This window comes from Alternaria metachromatica (genome assembly GCF_023757995.1).
Source record: "Alternaria metachromatica strain BMP 0045 chromosome Unknown scaffold_63, whole genome shotgun sequence".
In the NCBI taxonomy this organism is placed as follows: Eukaryota; Fungi; Ascomycota; class Dothideomycetes; order Pleosporales; family Pleosporaceae; genus Alternaria; species Alternaria metachromatica.
The window spans coordinates 23,052-42,867 of NW_026055554.1; the positions used below are offsets into that span (position 1 = coordinate 23,052).

Sequence of the window (19,816 nt, forward strand, 5' to 3'; positions counted from 1 at the left end):
CCTCAATATATATCCTGCGCGCGCTATAGGATAGCGCTGATAAGAAGCATTGAGAACATTCGATGTACAGTAAATGTCGCTGACTGCTGTCCGTCGTACCTGCATGGCGGTTGCTCAACGCCGTTACCAAACACATCCGCTGTGAGACATATCAAACCATGAACGACACTAGACTACCGTGATATTCGTACTCTTGTTCATCCCACCCGCGCACTTATCGTAATGGTCTGCGCCACGCGATTCCAGTGCTCATGCGACTGCAACGCTCCTCCTCACTCGCAATGCAATCTCAGCCATGCTGGACAAATTCCACTCACCCTGAACGCCCTGTGCAACTGGAATGTGCTCCCCAGAGTTGATGACATGCACCTTCATCTTCTCGTGGTACTTGAGACCAGGTAGAAGTTTGGGGGTGACGAGGAAGTATTGACTCGTGTTCTCTTGGCATGCAATGTCCACCATGCGCTCGTGGACCATGCGTTCGTTGCGGGGATCCATACCCTGGTTGATTTCGTCGACGACGCGGAATGGTGACTGGGCGAGGTCTTGTAATGCCATGAGGTAGAAGATTGTTGACACGGCGCGCTCGCCACCAGACTGGCGGTGAGAGTTCAATACGCTCAGCGGCTCGTTCTCTCTGTTGGGATCATTAGCTAGGTTTGCCTGTGAGCACGATAATCTGAGCTTACCGGAAACGGACTGAAATCTGGACGGACCAGTTGTCAAAGTCGTCTTCGTCTTTGTTCACCTGGACTTCACCAGCGCATCCAATCTGCTCGAAGTTGTGTGCGAAAGCCCCGCTGATCCTTTGGATGAGAACGTCGAGCTGAGGCTCCCACTGCTGGCGGATTTCTGTGATGTTCTCTTTGATCTCTTCGAGACTAGCAGCGTACTGTTCCAGGTTCTCACGCGTTTTCTCGATGTCACCCGCACGCTTCTGATAGGCCCTGATCGCCCCAGGATTACCTTCGGCCATCATCTCTAGCCGGGCGTTGACCGACTGAACCTCTAGCTCCAAGGCTTCGAGTGTGGGAAGCTCTTTGTATTCCATAACGATCTGCCTTTCTTCTTCGCTGAGACTGTAAATGTCGCTCTGCGTAGCCTCTTGCAGCTCTCTGTACTTGGCCCGAAGAACTCGCTCGTGATTCGTGCGCTCATTGATCTTGTGTTCTTGTGCTCTCTGTCTGTCCAGGATCGCGCTATTCTCTTTGATAAGCCCTCTGAGTTCCGACTTGACTTCGATGAGCCGGATTTCAGCCTCGACAAGCGATTCGTGAAATGCCCTCATTTGGGTTACAACTTTCTGTGGGATCGTCAGCAGGACTCCAGCGAGGAAGCTTTTGTGACTGACAGCATATTCGAGTGTCAGGTTCGCTACATGCAGTAGTGTGGCACGAGCGTCAGCTTTGATAGCTTTGATGCGGGCAGTAGTCTCTGCATTTTCCTGCGTTTTGCTGCGCAGGTCGGCTTGTTTCGATGCTATACATAGTTAGCAGATACCCCTTCTCGCATAGGTAAGGAACTCACCAATCTTGTCAGGTAGAGCTTCCCATTCGGCGAAAGCCTTTTTCAAGCCGTCTTGCTCAGCTTGCACAGCGTCCTACCAGATTGTCAATAATTGGCGCCTTTGCATCCAGTGGCAGTAACAAGTACCTTCTGTTGTTTGAGAGCGTCGTTTTCCTCCTCGAGTTTGCCGACTTCATCCTTGAGGATCTTGTGGTTCTCGCGTAGCTCTTCTCCCTCTCGTGCTAGCCCTTTCTGTTCCTCAATGATGGCTCGCAACTCGTCCGTATTGCCTGGCTGATCTACGAAAAATCGTGCCGGTCTTAGTGAATTGACGGAGGTAGAAGACTGGCTGTAGCGTGTGATCACGCGATACGTGTCTGTACCACTCACCCAGCTACGAATCGGGCCTTGCTTCTCTAAAGCGTCATGTAACGCATTAGATATAGGCGTGGCAGCAAATGCAATCTCGTGCACTTTACAACTATCGCAAAGCATGGCTAAGACCTCGTCAGGTCCTTTGAGGTAGTCCAAAATGTACCCTTCAAAGCCGTATTGAGCCAGGCCTGTCTTCGCTACAGGTGGTTGATACGAAGAGAGCAGCTTTGGTGATGTTCGAAGAAAGACATCATTGAATCCCTGCCCACCGTTGGCTTTTCTACCGAGCAGACGATTGCCCAGCATCTTCGAGTCCTCGTTGTTGGTACATGTGATGGCAAGGACATCACCCCTGCGTAACTGGTTTTCAACAGCCTGAGCATACTTGGCATCTGTGACAGAACATTCCAGTATCGGTGGCCCGAAGACTTCGCCTTTCAATTGCAGAGATGCTTTATTACTTTGAATCCATTCCCATGCGGCAGCGGTTTCGCGGGAAAGTCTCATCAGAAGGCTGGCTTGCTTTCCGCTCTGTGTGTTCAGTCGTTCCCGGTCAGCCTTTAGCTGATTGCTTCGCGCCGAAATGGCGCCTGCGCGGGCAGCCATCTCTTTCATGCTACTCCTTTTGTCGGAGATGAGGCCCGTATTAGTAGAGATTTGGTCGCGAAGATCTGACTTGCGCTGCTCGTAAGATTCCACGTCGAATTGCGCGGGTTGGTCCTGTCGCTGGGCTTCCAGCCTGGTGATATCACGGTTGAGGCGAACCATGTCATCTGCGCGCTTTTTCTTCGAACTCAATTCGGCTTTGATCTGATTGTCAGTTTCCGCCGCTTTCGCTTTGCCGGTCTCAATCTTTGTCGCGAGCTTTTCAGCCTGTGTCTTGATCATATCGACGCGGTTCTTGCGAAGGTTTACGATTTGCTCAATCTCGTTCTGATACGTTTCGACTTCTGCCTGCGCTCTTCGCGCTGGTTCTATGTCGATGTTGATTTGATCAAGCTCCAGTCTAGCGTCTCGAATTTCTGCCTTTACTGCAGTAATCTCAGTCTTGAGAATTTTCGTCTCGATGATAGGCTTGACCGACTTCAAGCACTTCGACTTCCGCAAAAGGCCTTCTCGTTGATGGTAGCGATCTACGTCATCTTTTGTTGCGGTTTGTGCTTTCTCCAGCATGTCCAGATGGTTGCGTTCGTTATTCTGCTTCGTCTCCAAAGCGCGTTCCTTTGTACGCAGTTCCTTGAGCTCATCATGCCATGCTACCATCTGCGGGGGCGCTGCAGCGCGTTGGGTCTCTCGTAATCGGTCGACGTCGCTCATCCTCGCGAACTCCACTACACGGTCTTGCGGTAAAAACTGGCAGAGGTTGTCGATCTGAATGGAATATTGTCTGGCCATGTCTTGTACATCTTTCTTCGACACGAGTGGGCCGTCAAGAAAGAAGACGGACTTATTATCGCGCTTGCGTATGACACGCCTGACAATGCGATTGGGGCCATTGCCAGGACCCGTTGCGAGCTCGATCTCAATGGTAGCTTCGGCAGCACCGTGTTTTACGAATTGTCCCACCTCTTTGGCTCTTCCCAGGTGTTCGCTGCCCCATCCCAGACCTAGACAGATTGCGCAGACCAAGGTACTCTTTCCTGTGCCATTGGGCCCGATGACCATGTTCAGGCTCGGCCCTAAATGGAACTCTGCAGCCGTGTATGTCACGAAATTTTCCAGCTTCACCCTGACGAGGGAGCCTGCTTTGAATTCGCCTTCAGTCGAGCCGTTCGGGTCGCCGTTCGTCTGCGCAGAACTGGAAGGCGCGTCTCGGCCATGGCGGGCGCGTTTGCCGTTTGTGGAAGGTGAGGACGAGGCATCGGAAGACTCGTCGAGGTCCTCGCTAATAGCGCGCGATGGGCGCTTTCGTCCTCGCTGGACTAGGCCGGGCATTGTAGTGGTGTCGTACGTGGGTTGACGTAAGGTGGAGTGGGCTTTGTGATTGAGGGGACGGAAGGGCGCGCGGGCGGGCACTAGCAACTAGCGCGTCGCCCAGGATCCCGCGGTCAGGTGACTTCGTGCGGATCCATTAGATTGATTCATCCTTGAGTACAGGTTGTATTCCGCGTTCTCAGTAATCACTACCTTCATATCTGTGTACTCATCTACTAATACACGACGTCTCGAATGCATGCAACGCACTTGCCCGCCCAATAAACTATGCTATCCGAACTAAACGCCAAATGTGACAATCATACTATGACGTGTGACCTGGCAAGCGACTACACCATGCACGCATCTCGTAACTCGTCTTAACTTCACAGCTTCCAGGCGCTGCAATGAACACAGAAACAGATGTACGAAGGAGAGAAAGCGCCGACGCAACCAGTGCCTCGACACGCAGAGCGAAACGGACGTTCTCAGAATATCGTGCCAAAGTTCTCCTCAACCATGGGAAGCGGTTTCCTCGGGCTCGATGGCTTGCCGTTCTCGTCGGCTGTCTTCTTGTGGCGGAATGTGACTACGGTATGATTAGGGATTGACAGTAACACATTTGACAATCAAGACTTACATCCAACGAATAAACCCTTGCCCATCTGGACGTTGCGGTCCTGCATGGCCTCCAAAGCAGCCTGCTTCTCGTGTACCTCCTTGTACTTTGCCATGTCGGCTTCGCTACCGAAATCGTCGAAGTATCCAGCATCTGTCTCACTGTCCAATTCGGGAACGAAGGGTGCCTTCTGCTCTCTCAGCCTCGCCCAGTCAACCTCGGCGAAGTACTGATGGGCATGGATCTCGGAAATGTTGCGGAAGCGGGTAGACTTGGAAGCCACGAGACGGATGATGAGGTCCCATGTGCGCTTCGAGAGGAAGTAGGATGGGTCTTCATAGACGGGCTTCCGTAGAACCTTCTTCCACTGCTTCAAGTTCTGCCAGGTCTCGTCTACTGTAGCACCGGCGAATGGCGGATAACCGGCCAGAGCCTCGAACAACATGCATCCCAGACTCCAGTAGTCGACTGTGTAGTCATACTCATCGCCTTTCAATACTTCAGGTGCCATGTAATCGGGACTGCCAACAATACTCTTTGCGTAGTTGACGTCTCGCTCGCGAAGAGAGCGGTAGTTTTCTCGTCGCTGGGCTGCCGATCGCTCTTCGATAGGCCGGCCGAATGGCGAAATGACGTCGCTGACGGATTCGAGCTTGATGCGCATAGACTCAATCTTGGAGGGCGCAAGGATACCAGCTGCGAGACCGAAGTCGGTCAACTTGACATGGCCGGTGCTGTCGATCAGGAAGTTCTCGGGCTTTAGATCGCGATGGATGTAACCCAGCTGATGTAGCGAGTCAATACACGAGAACATCTCGGCGATGTAGAAACGCGCATGCCGGTTGTGCAGGACACCAGTGTTGTTCAGAAGGGTTCGGAAGTCGCCTCCAGGGACGTATTCCTAGCAGTTTTCAGTACACTGTTTAACTTTGGGTATCGATGCGGCTCACCATAGCAAGGTAGATGCTCTTGTCGTCTTGAAAGGCGTAGAGCAAGCGGACCAGCCACTCGCTCTTAGCAGTGGTCAGGATATCGCGCTCAGTCAAGACGTGGCGAACCTCGTCCAGCTTGAACAGCAGCTTCTTGCTCATGACCTTTAGAGCGCAGACCTCTCGCGAGTCCTTCTTCTGAGCCAAGTAGACCTGTCCATAGCCACCCTGGCCGACCTGTGTGAGGATCTGGAAGTCACCCTGCCTTAACCGGGTGCGTCGCTTGCGGAGGTTGGCACGCTCGCGGCCGAGGTACTGTGTGAGGGCATCGTTGTACTCTTCTTCGGGTGTATCTGGAGGGGGAGGGTTCTGAGCCTTGAACTGGGTTAGACGGCTCTGGCGGCTGTGTACGTAGGTGAGGAGGTCGTAGTAGTAGTCGAGGAAGTCTAGATAGTCATTAGCACTGGATGGCCGCGGTATAGGAGAGGCAGCCTACACAGCTGGGTCACGTTTGCCAGGCGCTTTACGGCTGGCTTTCTCGCCTTCTCCAGTTCTTCTGGGGAAAGACGCTGGGGGCCGTTGATGTAGCGTGTCGACTGGCCGTCCTCGCGCGTCCTGTAGGGCTCCTGCCGCGACTGTGCTGCGTGTGTGAGGTAGCTCGACTCCTTCTGCAGGCCTGGGCGCCCACTCGGGGGCGTGTTCTCCTGGTTGGACTTGCGTGTGGGGCTGCCCGGGGCGAAACTGGGACTCTCCATGTTGCCGTAGTCAGCGCCATTGCTGCCGATCTGCAGTTTGTTGGGGGATGTGGGCGATCCGGGCTTCGTCTTGGAGGGCGAGCCCATGGTGGGCAGCAGCCGCATGGCATTTTCGAAGACATGCGGCAGATCAAATGCGCCGGGCGGCTGGTGGTGTTTGCTTGGGCTGCCCTGGGGCGTCTGCTGCGGGCTCATAAAGGCCTCGCCCGTTGGGGTGCCTGGGCGGTCCATTGCGTTGTCGCGGGTCTGGAGTGGAGGGGGAGGGGCGGGCAGTTGGAAGCTGTCTCTGTTGCTGTCCTCCATGGTGCGATGGCAACTGGGCGACGGGGAAGGAGCGGTGGATGGCAGCAACTAAGAGCCGTGGGGCGCAAGCAGGCACGAAGAAGCAAAGAGGCGGCAGTGGGGGCGCAAGCAATCGGCGACAGCAGTCATGCAGCGCACTATCTCACACGATGTCTTGTTTGACGGGTTTGGGTGTATCGGGTCAGGTTTGTGTTGATGGCGGGGTGCATGTTTGGGGCTAGGTGGGCTCCGGGCAACGATGAATTCCAGGCATCCCGGGAAGTGGAGCCCAGATCGACGCAAGGGCTGCACATGCAAAAGTGCTATCCACAAAGATGCTGATGTTTATATGCCGCTGACCACCATGCTATGTACATATCCAGTCTGGTGCCTCTTCACCCCATTACGCACCTAGTGTGCAACACTCACCAAAACTCCCTACCCATCTACAACGCCTCGACTGCCCTGCCAAGGCCATCCGTGTAAAACAATGATATCATAGCTTCGAAAATCGCATCCTGAGTCGAACACCTCACAGCGCTCACGCCTGCTGGAAGTGGCCGTAAAGATCAGTGACGTGCATATTCTGGCGAGCGAGCAGATCAAGAAACGCTTGCCCCTGCATCATGCTCGGCATGAATCGTGGTGCTGGCGCTTCGATGAGCTGCTTCCGACACATGGGGCAGGTAACTTTGTTCTTGTGTGTTCTGCACGTATCAAACTAGGTCATGTGAGCAAACATCTGCTATCTCCAAGCGACTACCACATACCCATTGACCTATGCAGAACTCTCCAAACGTGTGTCCACACGAGAGCTCAATCGCAATTTCTTCCTCTTCCGTAGGCGACACACGTGTAGCGGCATAGTCTTTCTGGCAAATGTCACAAGCCTTGGACGCTTTCTCTGGAAGCGTACTTGGTAGATGGCGCTGGAGACTGGTTTTCAATTGTTCAATCTGGCGAGCGGTAGCAATGTTGGGATCGAATTGAGGCGGGTAGCGGCCCGCGATACGCGGCCGCACTTCTCTGGATCGATGCCTCATACGACTCAGCGGCGGCGCACGGGCAGCCGCTTCTTCTGCGTCAGACGACGTGCTGGAATGGGAGAGGTCAACCGAATATCGTTCAAAGTTGCGGCGATTCGACGTGCGCGGAGATACGCTACGGTCTGAGCGGCGGCTTGGAACCTCGTGTGACGGCCACGGACGTTCAGGCAATCCAGAATACAGTGCCTCACCTGGGTGGATTGCTTGTTGAAGTCGTGGTCGCGGATGCTGAAACCGGGCTTCCGGGGGTGCTACTGAACCCCGTGGTTCGGGGAAGCGTGTGTTGTCAGTAGGCATACTACCTGCCACAGCCCCGGCACTCATTCTGTGGTCGTGTCTTCTGTAATCATTGCGATGTCGGGGATTCGAAGGAGGCGCGGCATGTGGTGACCCTAGTAGCGGAAAGTTGTGACCCGGTGCTCCTAAATGATGGCGCAGCTGGTCACCCTGAGAAGGGTCGTAGAATGCCTGGCCGGGATAAAGGTGCGGAGGCCCATTCCAGGTTTGCGATGGTCTTTGAGGGTTTGTGAACTGGTACGAGTGTGCATGAGGAGCATAGTAGTGGTGACGCATTCCAATAGGTGGCAAAGCTGGACATAATTGTGGGTGGCTGCTGGTAGACACATTTGGTGCATCCTGAGCCTGAGACATGGAGGGGCTGCTATTGGACATGTATGGATTTCGATACAACGTTGGCAGTTGTTGTTGGAATGGTGTATGCGCGGCGAGAAGCGGGGCAGTCAGCTCTGCATCTGAGTTTTGAGCGCCTATCCTATCGTGAACCCAGGGACCGGCGCCGTATTCAGACTCAGCCATACGAGCAGTTCCACAGACGTCTTGCACCTTTTTTCACGAGCTGTGTCGTTTCGTAAGCTGCGTCGATCGGTGGCGAGCAAAGGTCTGGAGGGACGCGGATGTTGACGCTATCGTGTATCGATTGCGAACAACTGTCAGAACAACTCGGCCTTGATTGAGGCAGTCGTTGGGCAGAGGGGTTCGTGGTAGAAGGCTCGATCAGCGTCATGGGAGCCTTATCTGCGGCTAAGCAAGTACGTGCGGCCCAGCTGAAGCCGTGCTTCACGGACGGAGTAATGCAAAGGTGGAGTGAGCTTGAAGACACAATAGCAGGCTGCAAAAAACAGCAGACCGCAGATGCAAACAGGAGTGTTTGTGGAGGCTGGAACTGGGCCGTAGGTGAAGATGAGGGGTTATTAGCTCCATGTTACGTTGGCACGCTCGAAGGCGAGCGCCCAGCATGGATCGAAAGGATGGTGGAGACAGATCAGGTGCACTCCGACTTGACTCGCTACGTTAATCTAATATGACCAGTCGTCGGAAGACGGAAAGCGCAGGGCACATGGTTCCAAGGCGTCACGCAACGCCCTAGCTTCCAGACGTACTTGGTCGTTTGCCCTCATAGCTCTAGATCGTCAGTATCGAATGCAGAAGCCCTCATCATCACCCAATAAAGCGGACCCTCAGCCGTACCCAGCGGCGCGATGCAGGCGGAAGTTTGGGTAGGGACAGGCTCTCGGTACGAGGTGTGTTTCACTCAACAGGGTGTGCCCGATAATGCCGAAGCTTTTGATCGGTGGCTATGCAGAGATTCCACTAGCCCGACCGGAGCGGCCAAAGCATATATGTGCAGAGGGTGAGCCAGAGTCTCGAGCAGATGGCATAGACGCGGCCCTACAAGCGTCCTGCGCGAGGTAATGGGAAAAGTTGGAACAGTGGCTGGCCGGGGCTGTGGGACATGAGCGAGACGCCGCATCAGCGCAGACGAGGCGACGGAACGCTTGACGTTGCAATGCGGAAGTCATCACGGGCTAACCTTGGAATGCTGAGGCTTTGGCGCCGGAGTGCGGAAGGCGAGCGGCAGGAGAACATGGTGCTGAGCGGCGGTATTCTGAGCTGGCGGTACAAGTAAGCAGAAAATTCACGCCGACCACATTCTTTCATGCTCGAGTCTGTGTTCTTGGAGCCTTCATCCACTCTGGGCTTGGCACCCCGCCAGTCATGTGACGGCGAGTTATGCCGCGGGAGAGACCGGAGGCAATTCCCGCGAGCATGAGGTCAGAGCTCGGAACGGCAGCATTTTGCGTCGCAGCAATTGTCCATCTTCTGTCTTTTGACTTGCGACTTGCGCTCTAGTTCCGCTGCGCACACGATTAGCCAATTCGGCGTCTTCTCCACCCCCTCTCCCCATCCTGCCCCCGCCAGCAGCTGCTGCTACCATGTTCCGAAGCGCAACGAAGCTCCGCGCCGCCGAGGCCGGAGCATTACGATCACTCGCACATGCAAAGGCCAGCCCCTCCTTCTGCTGTGCCCGCAGCACGCGTGCCCTCTCCACCACTCGCCCTTCCCCGCTGAAGACACAGAGCCTCTTCCAGCGCCGCCAGTTCAGCGTCACCAGCACCATGGCCAACACGCGCACCGAAAGCGATGCCTTTGGCGAGATCCAGGTCCCCTCGGACAAGTACTGGGGCGCCCAGACGGAGCGCTCGCTCGAGAACTTCAAGATCAACCAGCCCCAGGACCGCATGCCGCCGCCCATTGTGCGCGCCTTCGGCATCCTCAAGGGCGCCGCTGCTACGGTCAACATGAAGTTTGGGCTGGACCCCAAGCTCGGCCAGGCTATCCAGCAGGCCGCTGAGGAGGTGGCCTCGCTGAAGCTCATCGATCACTTCCCCCTCGTTGTCTGGCAGACGGGCTCCGGCACCCAGTCCAACATGAACGCGAACGAAGTCATCTCCAACCGCGCCATTGAGATCCTCGGCGGCACCATGGGCTCCAAAAAGCCAGTCCACCCCAACGACCACGTCAACATGTCGGCCTCGTCCAACGACACCTTCCCCACCGTCATGCACATCGCCGCCGTTCTCGACTTCGAGGAGTCGCTCCTGCCTGCCCTCGCCAGCCTGAGGGACGCGCTGAAGAAGAAGGCCGATCAGTGGGAGAGCTTGATCAAGATCGGCAGGACACACTTGCAGGATGCCACACCCCTGACCCTCGGCCAGGAGTTCTCTGGCTACGTACAGCAGCTCGACTTTGGCATTGAGCGCATAAAGACCTGTCTCCCGCGCCTCAAGATGCTGGCCCAGGGCGGAACCGCCGTCGGAACTGGCATCAACACGTTCAAGGGTTTCGCAGAGGACATTGCTTCGGAAGTCAGCAAGATGACCGGCAAGGACTTCGTCACCGCACCCAACAAGTTCGAAGCGCTCGCTGCCCACGACGCCATCGTCGAGGCCCACGGCCAGCTCAACACCCTCGCAACCTCCCTGTTCAAGATCGCCCAGGACATCCGTTTCCTCGGCTCTGGCCCGCGATGCGGTCTCGGTGAGCTGAAGCTGCCCGAGAACGAGCCTGGTTCCTCCATCATGCCCGGCAAGGTCAACCCCACACAGTGCGAGTCCCTCACCATGGTCTGCGCCCAGGTCTTCGGTAACCAGGCCGCTACTACCTTCGCTGGATCCCAGGGTAACTTCGAGCTCAACGTCTTCAAGCCCGTCATGATCCGCAATCTGCTCCACAGCTCGCGTCTACTCGCCGACGGCATGAGAAGTTTCGAGAAGAACCTCGTTGCTGGTCTTGAGGCTGACGAGAAGCGCATCAGCTCCATCATGAGCGAGAGGTAAGTGCCTTTGTTTCAAGTACGCAGTCATCACATAACTAACTTGACACAGTCTCATGCTCGTTACCTGCCTCAACCCCGTCATCGGCTACGACGCCGCCAGCAAGACCGCCAAATACGCACACAAGAACAACCTCACACTCAAGGAGGCTGCGCTCAAGCTCGAGGTCATCAGCGAGTCGGACTTTGACAAGTACGTCAGGCCCGAACTTATGGTCAACCCCTCAGAGTACAAGCCCAAGAACTAGGCGCCGTGATGGGAAATAAATAGTAAAAATGTAAAATATACAATACAATACAGCATATAGTGGAGCGGAGACGAGTCAGGCGTCACTCATACTATCACTTCACCATCGCCCTTATGACACTGATATCGTTATCGTAATGCCAGTGTGGTTAAACTCCAGCTTCGTGATGGGATATCGCTTCGACACGCTGATGAGCTTGGTCACGTTACTTTCACACGCATCAAGACGTATAACCAGGTTATAAGTATACCATAGCATATCAGCTAAACACCTGCTACAGCGCCCAACACATGACCTATTCACTCCCAGGTTTCCACTGGTGCATTTCACTCAGATTCTAGGATCTCAGTAATCTGTGCATCCAAATCCATGGTATCACCCCCAGCCTATTGTGATTGCCGTCCCATGGGCAATCGCACGCCGTGATGCCCTTAGGTTGACCATTCCATCTGCACTCCCGGTTCTTTCCTTTGCTGCACGGCGCCCATGGCAATTGATAAGGCCCGCTGATTTCAATGTCGTTGTTGCGCCTGTTGATGCGCCTATAGATGCGCCTGTTGATGCGCCTGTTGCTGAGCTTGTTGTTGAGCCTGTTGTTGTGCCTGTTGCTGAGCCTGTTGTTGCACTTGTTGCTGCCATTGCTGCTGCGTTGAATACTGGCCCTGCTGTTGCGCCGGTCGATCAATCCGTTGTCGCTTCTCGGGCACTTGTCGAAAGAACGTGGGTTGTCCAGGTGCGGTGAGGTCAATGGTATCGGCGACTGGTTGGGTTGCTTGTCGAGCATCAGACGCAGCGTCTTTTGCAAGTAGCAGAGCGTGCTGCATGTGCATGGCCTGTTGGAACGCCACAGCGGTAGAAGGTGTATTCGGTGGCCGGGTATCACGCGTCGGCCGAGGGTGTGTCAGATTCATCGCGGGTGGTGATGGATACGCTGACTGTGGTGCCGGTGCTCGGGCAGGCTGTGCGCTTTCTGGGTCTTGAAGTAGGTGCTAGTCCGATTTGTTAGTCTACGATCATAAGCAGACATCATGGAGATGATATGGTAGGTACTCACGGGGAATACGTTGTCCTTGACAACCTTGGTGAGAGAGGTCTCTATGTTTTTTAAGTGGCCACCCCATCGCTCGTTCAGCACCCCAACATTATACGCCATCCCCTGGTTGACCTCGTCCCGGTGGTCATGAATAGTCGTGTGGAGGGAGGTAGCAAGGGAATCCCTTGCTGCAGCAAGCTGCTCGTGGGTAACACACTTGGCGGTCATGTCTGTATGGTCATTGCGCATCTTGCCGTAGTTCTCTTCCAATACGCAGACCCTATTGTCAAGTTTGCGAGATGCAGGGGTACCGCGGTGCTTTTCCAATGCGACAAGTCGGTCTTTGCAATTACTTAATGAGGCAAGTTCATTCTTCAACTGTAAATAGACTGCGTCGACCTTATTCTGAGGATCGTCGAGAGCGGCGGTAGCTGTTGTGGTAGTTGGAGGTGTCATATTCGGTGTCCGAATAGAGTGGAGAGCGACTTCCGATACGCCCAGGCGGGCATCTAGGGACTCGAGTCTGGTCGTTATGGCCTGAGAAGCTTGCAGTGCCGCATCACGTGATTCCACAGCATTCTCAAGCTCTTCGACGCGGTGTTTCATGCCTTCCAGAAACTGTGGTTCTTCCATCGCTTTTTCGAGCTCTTCGATACGCTGAGAGTTGCGGTCCAAGACCAGAGCGGTCTTTTCGAACGCTTCCGTATGCTCGCGGGACTGTGCTTGCACAGTATCAACAGCGGTGGAGAAGTGATCTGTCGTAGTAGCAAGCTTTTCCGCCGTCTCGCTTCTGAGAAGTTCTAGACCTTTGATCCAGGCGGTTTTGTTGTGGCGCAAAGATTCTTGGGTATGAACCACTGCTGTCTCGAAGCGATCTTCTAGGTGGTTTCGCAGTTCGACAATGCTCTGACTGTAGGTATTGCCGGACCGTTTCAGCGACTCAATCCGCTGCGTGAGATCTGGCACAATTCGATCTGTCCTTTGCAACTTTGCATCAGCGATAGTCTCGTGGGCATGAAACTTGTTGGAGAGATCATTCAACTGTTGACCGGTCCGGGTGATTGACTGTTGTGAATCCTTGATCGTAGTTTCTAGTCGCTGGTTTCGATCCCTCTCAGCATCCAGTTCGTTTCGCAGCTGCTGATTCTGCGCCTTCTGAGCATCAATATCGCTTTGCAGTGCTTGGTTATCTGCTTCGGACTTGATCTTAACGTCTTCGACAAGCTGTTTGAGATGCGTCATTTGCGCTTCCATGCCGTCCACCCGGCCGTTAACTAACTTGAGTTTGCCATAGACATATTCGAAACTGTTCCTCAAAACCCCAGAGACACTATCAGGCTTCATCCATGGACGGCCGGTAGAAGCAGGTTTGCTCGGAGTCTGCTCCATTATGTCGACTTTCATCATCGCAAGGTCCACGGTCCTCGAGAGTTGCTTCCTGTAAGTATTGACGCTTCTCTGTAACAATAATTCGAGCTTCCGCTTGCTGAATGCCGGGATGACTGGAATAACTGGTTGGAAAAATGCGAAGATTTCCCCAGTCACGCGTGGATCACAGTAAGAAGCCGTGTCTTTACGGAAGAAGACGTAATGCGCCAGGCCATGGTCGACCCTCTCCACGGTAGCGATGCTCCGCTCTCCCGTACATGTATCAAACGTACCATGGAATGGATCCTTGCTTCCAAGCGAAAGCGTCCAATCATACGATGCGATGTCTATCGTTGCCACCCAGGTCGGAACGCTGGAAACGACAGGTCGACTGTTACTGTTCACCGCCACAAGCGAGCTGCAAAAAGGCGTTCGACATCTCCAAAATAGGCACCGATAGCGAGAGCACTACAGCCGCAGCGACAATACCGTTAGGTATATGGTTGGAGAGCGAGCAACCTGTGACGTATTGGGCTGGAACTTTACAGCCTGGTGGCGCTATCTGGGACTGTTTGCTTCATGACGGCGTAAGTTTACTCGCCAACACAAAAGAAGGGCCTCAGGCACAGACTTGAGGCCGGCAAGGTCGTTCTCGTTTCCGTCCAGCCAATCGCGAAGTGCAGATGGAAGGTATGGACGCTGTTTCCTTCCCGGTGGGGTCGTGGGTAGAGACACCACTAGGCTGTACAGCTGCAGGCGCGTATGATTCCGAGAGGATAGGGAACTTGCTTTGACAGCCTGTCAATGTGGCCCCGTTGTAGCTAGGGCGTTCTTGGTGTTGCACGAAAGAGAAGATGGACGCGATAAAGATGGAGGCGAGGCGAGGACGAGGCGGTCCGATGCGGCGCTACTGGCACACTAGGAAGAGCTAGCTTCGGCAGTCAGTTCGCGTGAATCTCCCCCGCCATTATCATGCCACCCACATGCTCTCAATTCACATGCATGCTTGACTGGACGGTCTTGCTGCAGCGATATCAACGTCCTCGCTTTCCCTTGTTTGTCAGCCCCCAGTCGTGCCGCTGTGGCGTTTCTGCGCCATGTCGTATGGCTTGCCGCTGCCTCGTCGGCTTAGGACGCCTGCCAATACCGTGCGTGGAAGCCGCTGGGCCATTACATGAATACGATGTGTCTCATTCATACATGCGCCGTTGATCTTCTCCAAGACTGTCTAAGGAGCTCCCGTTGTCGTTATTGCGCGATCTGGGCTTCCCGCCGCTGGCTGCGTATTGTCAAAACGTCTTCTCGTTCAGGAAGCAGCCTTGTGAGAGAGAAACCTCGCATCTGCGGGATTGTACCCGGCTATAAGTAAGTGTGTTATACACACTCGTATGTCGATGGACTGGATCTAATGCACGCGGAATGCAGTACATGCAGACCCGGATGTTCGGCAGGTCCATCATCGCAAATCATTTAGTTCACAAAACCATTACCTGGGTTGAACTATACGTCTTAAAACAAGTGTTTCACACCACCCCATTCAAGCAAGAAAAAGAATTTCTTGGAGTCTACGTTGACGTCGGGTCGCATATTGCGCATCTTTACGTTAATGTAGGCTCCAGGGTGTTCGGTTACCTCCTTGAATAAGGTGACACGACGGACTTCTGCATTGAAAGATGCTACGCTTAGACGGCTCTAAGGACTGGAAGGTCCCTGTCTTAAAGCCATGTCGCAGCAGCTTTCGATGTGGTACGGCATGACTCAATGTGTCCATGGAACTTGCTCACAGACAACCCTGCGAACCGGGAGTGAAGACCTCGCGGGGTCTATGAAAGCTCAGGCGGAATGTTGCAAGACATGTTGGACCGATGTTGAACTCGCCCGTTCATGTTCGGGTGACGTACCAGTCGCAGCTATGTCATGGCCCTCAGCCATGCAGCTGAGTAATGGCTTGCGAACAATCCGCCTTCACTGCTTGAGCGAGCGACAGTCGTGACTAGGACAAGACAGCACATAGGGGTTTCATCCTCACGTGGAACTGTCAACAGTGGTATGCGGCCCGCTTCCTGAAAGCGGTATACGTGCTGAACGCTGGTGCATGCCGACCTGGCTTCTAGAAGGCGCAGCGTAGGCTTATTTCGGGAACTGCCGTAGCTTTGATTACTATGCGATACAAACAGAAACCATATACCCAGACGGGAACCTACCCAGAACACTGAGCATTCCTCGTCGGATCAATGCGATGGCTGTTGCTCGTTTGCAACTTATATCCTGTCAGCGTCCGTGGCTCTTTTCGCGTTCGATGAATACCTTGTCTTCTCCAACGGATAATGCCTGCATATAATACTTGCTCCACAGACTAAGTGTATTGGGAATCATGCCATTGAGGATTCATAGTGCTCATGGATCCACCGACGCTTGCCCATCATCGGCCATAGTCTCCGACATTGGCCGCTCGTACGAGTCCATTGCTGTGCAAACAGGCAATCTCAGGTCAACCGAGAATTTGGTCTTTGGATCTACAGGCGATACCTTGCTAGAACCTCGTAGTCCCCAGAAATTCTCCATGGGGGTGGGACCTTGGGCTCAAGACTCGCGCAACTGAAGGCATAGCAATCATGAACAACTATCGTGGTCGTTAGCGGGCTTCCTACCCTCTTTCGGGTCTGTTTCGATGCTCATCATTACCAAGTGAGATTGGAGATAGAAATCCTACAGTTCCGCGTCATTCCCATTCGCTTCATGCATCGCGTACACGAGGTCTACCGACGTTGTCATTCCACTTTCCAGCCTCACTAATGTGCTTGAGGGAGTACATCCGCAAAACTTGCATCGCGCAGCTCTTCTATCCACTGTTGTACGGTAAGATCACCTAAAGAAGTTACGGCTATTTTCTAGCTTTCGAATTTCGCATCAATAGCAGGTCTGCATAGCATGACGTTTCAGGCTAGATAGTACTACGCGGCTCTGCTCGGACCCCGGCCTCCTCCTACCCCAGAGACCCGCCAATCAAGACCCATCAACATGACGAGGACCCTTGAAAGCTTGTCGCGGGGCCCCATGGGCTCAAGTGGGTTGATGATAGCAGAGTGTACCCACGCCGAGGTCGTTTCTACATTGCATAAAGTATATAAGCTCTCCAAGCTCACCATGTCTGCTTGGCCTTTGGCATCGGCTTTTGCTTATTCGTTCTTCGCTCTTCGTGGCGTCCAATCAGCTCACACGCTAACTCGATATGGCGGGCTTTGCCGAACCCAAGCGAGATGGTACCCCTGCGGTCGACGATGGAGTCCTGGAGAAGAGCCTCAGTCGTCAAGCTGAGATCTTCGAGGACAAAGAGCTCATGACAGATGCTCAGGCAGCTGAAAGCCGCGAGCATGATATGGGAATGTGGGAGGCCATGAGGGATCACCCTATGGCTTGCTTTTGGGCTTTCATCTTCTGCTTTACTATCGTAAGTCTTTGACCCATGCAAACATCTCCACGAAGAAGTCGCTGACACCCAACAGGTTATGGAGTCTTTCGATATGTTCTTGAACGGTAATTTCGTCGCTCTTGCTGCGTTCAAAGAACGATATGGTGTACAAGTCGCTGGCGAAGTTGGAAAGACAATTCCTACCAAATGGCAGAGTTCACTCTTCCAAGCCGGCCAATGCGGTGCCTTCATTGGAGTCTTTCTCGCTGGTCCCATTACCAACCGTCTTGGTTACCGCTGGACTACTTTGCTTGCACTCATGCTCATGAATGCGACCATCTTCATCTCTTTCTTCGTAAGTAACCTGAAAACTGATCTGATTTGTGGACTAACAATACCCAGGCCGATTCGCTCGCAGTGCTCGTCATTGGGCAAGCTTTCGAAGGTATCCCATGGGGCATGTTCATCGCCAACTCGCCGGCGTACGCCAGTGAGGTCGTTCCTCTGGTTCTTCGTGGTGCCTGTACGGCTACTCTTCAGATGTCTTGGTCTATCGGAAGCATCATTGTCGCTGCTGCGACCTACAGCTACAACAAGCGAAACGACGAGTGGGCGTGGAGAGGTCCTCTGGCCCTACAGTGGGTGTTTCCTGTAAGTACCTTCTTCGTCCGTTTTCTCACGATAGCTGACATCCCTAGACCCCTCTTATGGTTCTCATCTTCTTCGCACCCGAGTCGCCATGGTGGCTAGTGCGCAGAGGGCGCAAGGAACAAGCGCTGAAGTCCATCAAGCGCCTTGGTCGTAGAAACGGAACTCAAGCGGCCGCCGAAGACACGCTGGCCATGATGGAGCGCACAGTGCAGATCGAAGCTCACAAAGGCGGCGAGCCTTCTCTCCTTGATCTCGTCAAAGGAGTCGACCTCCGCCGAACACTCATTACCTGCTTGATCTACGCGTCTCAGAACTTCGCTGGCAATCTGATCGCCAACCAAGCAACATTCTTTTTCGAGCGTAAGTCAAGTATCGCCGCAATTCCTTAACATGCAACGCTGACTATTCGCAGAGGCTGGAATGTCGTCTGACTTCTCGTTCAAGCTGAACTTGATCAACTCGTGCCTGCAGCTGGTAGCCAATATCTGCGCGTGGCCTCTCAGCAACCTTTTCGGTCGCCGCACAATTTATCTCGGGGGCACCGCCATCAACATCTGCCTGCTCTTCGTGCTCGGAATCTGCGCTTCTATCCCCCAGAGCAGCGCGACCAACTATGCCCAGGCTTGTTTGGGTATCGTCATTTCGTTCGTGTTCGCAGGAGCCATGGGTCCGATCTCATACTCCATCATCGCCGAAACGTCCTCCGTCCGTCTCCGCGCGCTAAGCACTGGTGTTGGCCGAGCCGCATACTACGTCGCCGAGATCCCTATGATCTACCTAGCTTCGCAGATGCTCAATCCCACGGGCTGGAACATGGCTGGTAAGTGTGGATACGTGTGGGGCGGTACGGCTTGCGTCTGCTTCATCAGCGCATACTTCGGCCTCCCTGAGCTCAAGGGCCGCTCATACCGTGAGCTTGACATTCTGTTCAACCGGAAGATATCCGCGCGCAAGTTCAAGTCCACGGTTATCGACGTCAGGGACAACGAGTGATCATCAGAGTACGACGTGTTTTTGGGTTGCAACCCATTCAAGGGAAAAATTGAACACCTACATTGACGCTACGCCTCCACATTTGCTCATGGTTAGCCTGATGTTCGCTCCAGACTTGTTCAGTTTTGATCTGTATGAGATTGTTGTGTACTATCCGGTATTGCGGAGAAGATCGTATCGGGGTGGAAGGGTGAGCACAGTTGCGTGGACGCGCTTTTCTTCTAGCTAGCGCGTCAACGGTCAGTGCTTGCACTAGTGTAGGGAAGCTCTTCCTGAGGCAACGCGACGGCATCTTCTAATCACATTCAATGTCCATTTTGAACACACGTGTATCCTTTGTTTACTCATCGTGGTCGTGGCGCCGTACATTCAAAAGAAAATCTTTTTACCTGCCACCAAACGTTTCGCGCAAAGTAGACGCGGATAAAACAGCTCGGCTGCATTACCCCGAGCCTCCTGACGCCGCCACCCACGAGTTCTCTTCATCAGCATGTACATGCCATCTCACAACAAAAGCTTGGGTACCTGATGTTCGACTTCTCATCAATAGACGCCTCTGATTGATGCATCGTCGCGGAGCCCGAAGATGCGGTGTCGACCGGTCCATGCCGGGAATGAGAATTGAACGAACTTGTTTGGGATCAACCGCCGTTCCCAAGTTCTTCGAGCCAGGTCATGATCACGCAAAACTTCCTTTTCTCTCCCGGTTTCCTGTCCAACCTCTTGACCGAGCGGAAGCAATGCAAGATGTCCGTGATGCTAACCTATCTGCGCAATGCACCCGCCGCCGATGTGATGTCGACAACGTTTACCCGGGCCTCGGCGCACCCTAGCCCAGCGTCCGAGCATGGGCATCTCAATTCCACCATTGAGACGACCTTGACATCCCCGCAATCCACAATGCATTCCATCATAGCGCGGCATTAGTGTCTTGTACGCAATTCGGGGTAGACTGGGGCTTGGTACCTGCGTAGTGCTCTTATACCCTCAGCATGTCCGATGCAACGGCGACAGCGCTCATTGGCCTCGACATCTTCATCCTGCATCCATC

The 19,816-nt window shown here is 54.0% G+C and overlaps 5 protein-coding genes across 5 annotated transcripts; 2 read left to right on the top strand and 3 right to left on the bottom strand.

Moving 5' to 3' along the window:
* Positions 1-249: 249 nt before the first annotated feature.
* On the bottom strand, positions 250-3,816 carry J4E83_011063 (uncharacterized protein; the record flags this gene model as incomplete). The annotated part of the gene is made up of 4 exons (XM_049337939.1): positions 250-637; positions 690-1,479; positions 1,528-1,600; positions 1,654-3,816. The coding sequence occupies 4 exons, from the start codon at positions 3,814-3,816 to the stop codon at positions 250-252; spliced, it is 3,414 nt and encodes a 1,137-aa protein (XP_049182944.1).
* Positions 3,817-4,283: 467 nt separating this feature from the next.
* On the bottom strand, positions 4,284-6,401 carry J4E83_011064 (uncharacterized protein; the record flags this gene model as incomplete). Its single annotated transcript, XM_049337940.1, has 4 exons — positions 4,284-4,384; positions 4,436-5,315; positions 5,365-5,789; positions 5,840-6,401. 4 exons carry the CDS (start codon positions 6,399-6,401, stop codon positions 4,284-4,286), a joined length of 1,968 nt encoding a protein of 655 aa, XP_049182945.1.
* A 3,259-nt stretch (positions 6,402-9,660) lies between these two features.
* J4E83_011065 (uncharacterized protein) lies at positions 9,661-11,308 on the top strand (the record flags this gene model as incomplete). The annotated part of the gene is made up of 2 exons (XM_049337941.1): positions 9,661-11,060; positions 11,113-11,308. The coding sequence occupies 2 exons, from the start codon at positions 9,661-9,663 to the stop codon at positions 11,306-11,308; spliced, it is 1,596 nt and encodes a 531-aa protein (XP_049182946.1).
* Positions 11,309-12,215: 907 nt separating this feature from the next.
* On the bottom strand, positions 12,216-13,745 carry J4E83_011066 (uncharacterized protein; the record flags this gene model as incomplete). Its single annotated transcript, XM_049337942.1, is given in 2 exon segments — positions 12,216-13,721; positions 13,740-13,745. The coding sequence occupies 2 exon segments, from the start codon at positions 13,743-13,745 to the stop codon at positions 12,216-12,218; spliced, it is 1,512 nt and encodes a 503-aa protein (XP_049182947.1).
* Positions 13,746-16,941: 3,196 nt separating this feature from the next.
* Positions 16,942-18,765, top strand: J4E83_011067 (uncharacterized protein; the record flags this gene model as incomplete). Its single annotated transcript, XM_049337943.1, has 5 exons — positions 16,942-17,160; positions 17,216-17,476; positions 17,524-17,772; positions 17,820-18,132; positions 18,185-18,765. The coding sequence occupies 5 exons, from the start codon at positions 16,942-16,944 to the stop codon at positions 18,763-18,765; spliced, it is 1,623 nt and encodes a 540-aa protein (XP_049182948.1).
* Positions 18,766-19,816: the final 1,051 nt, after the last annotated feature.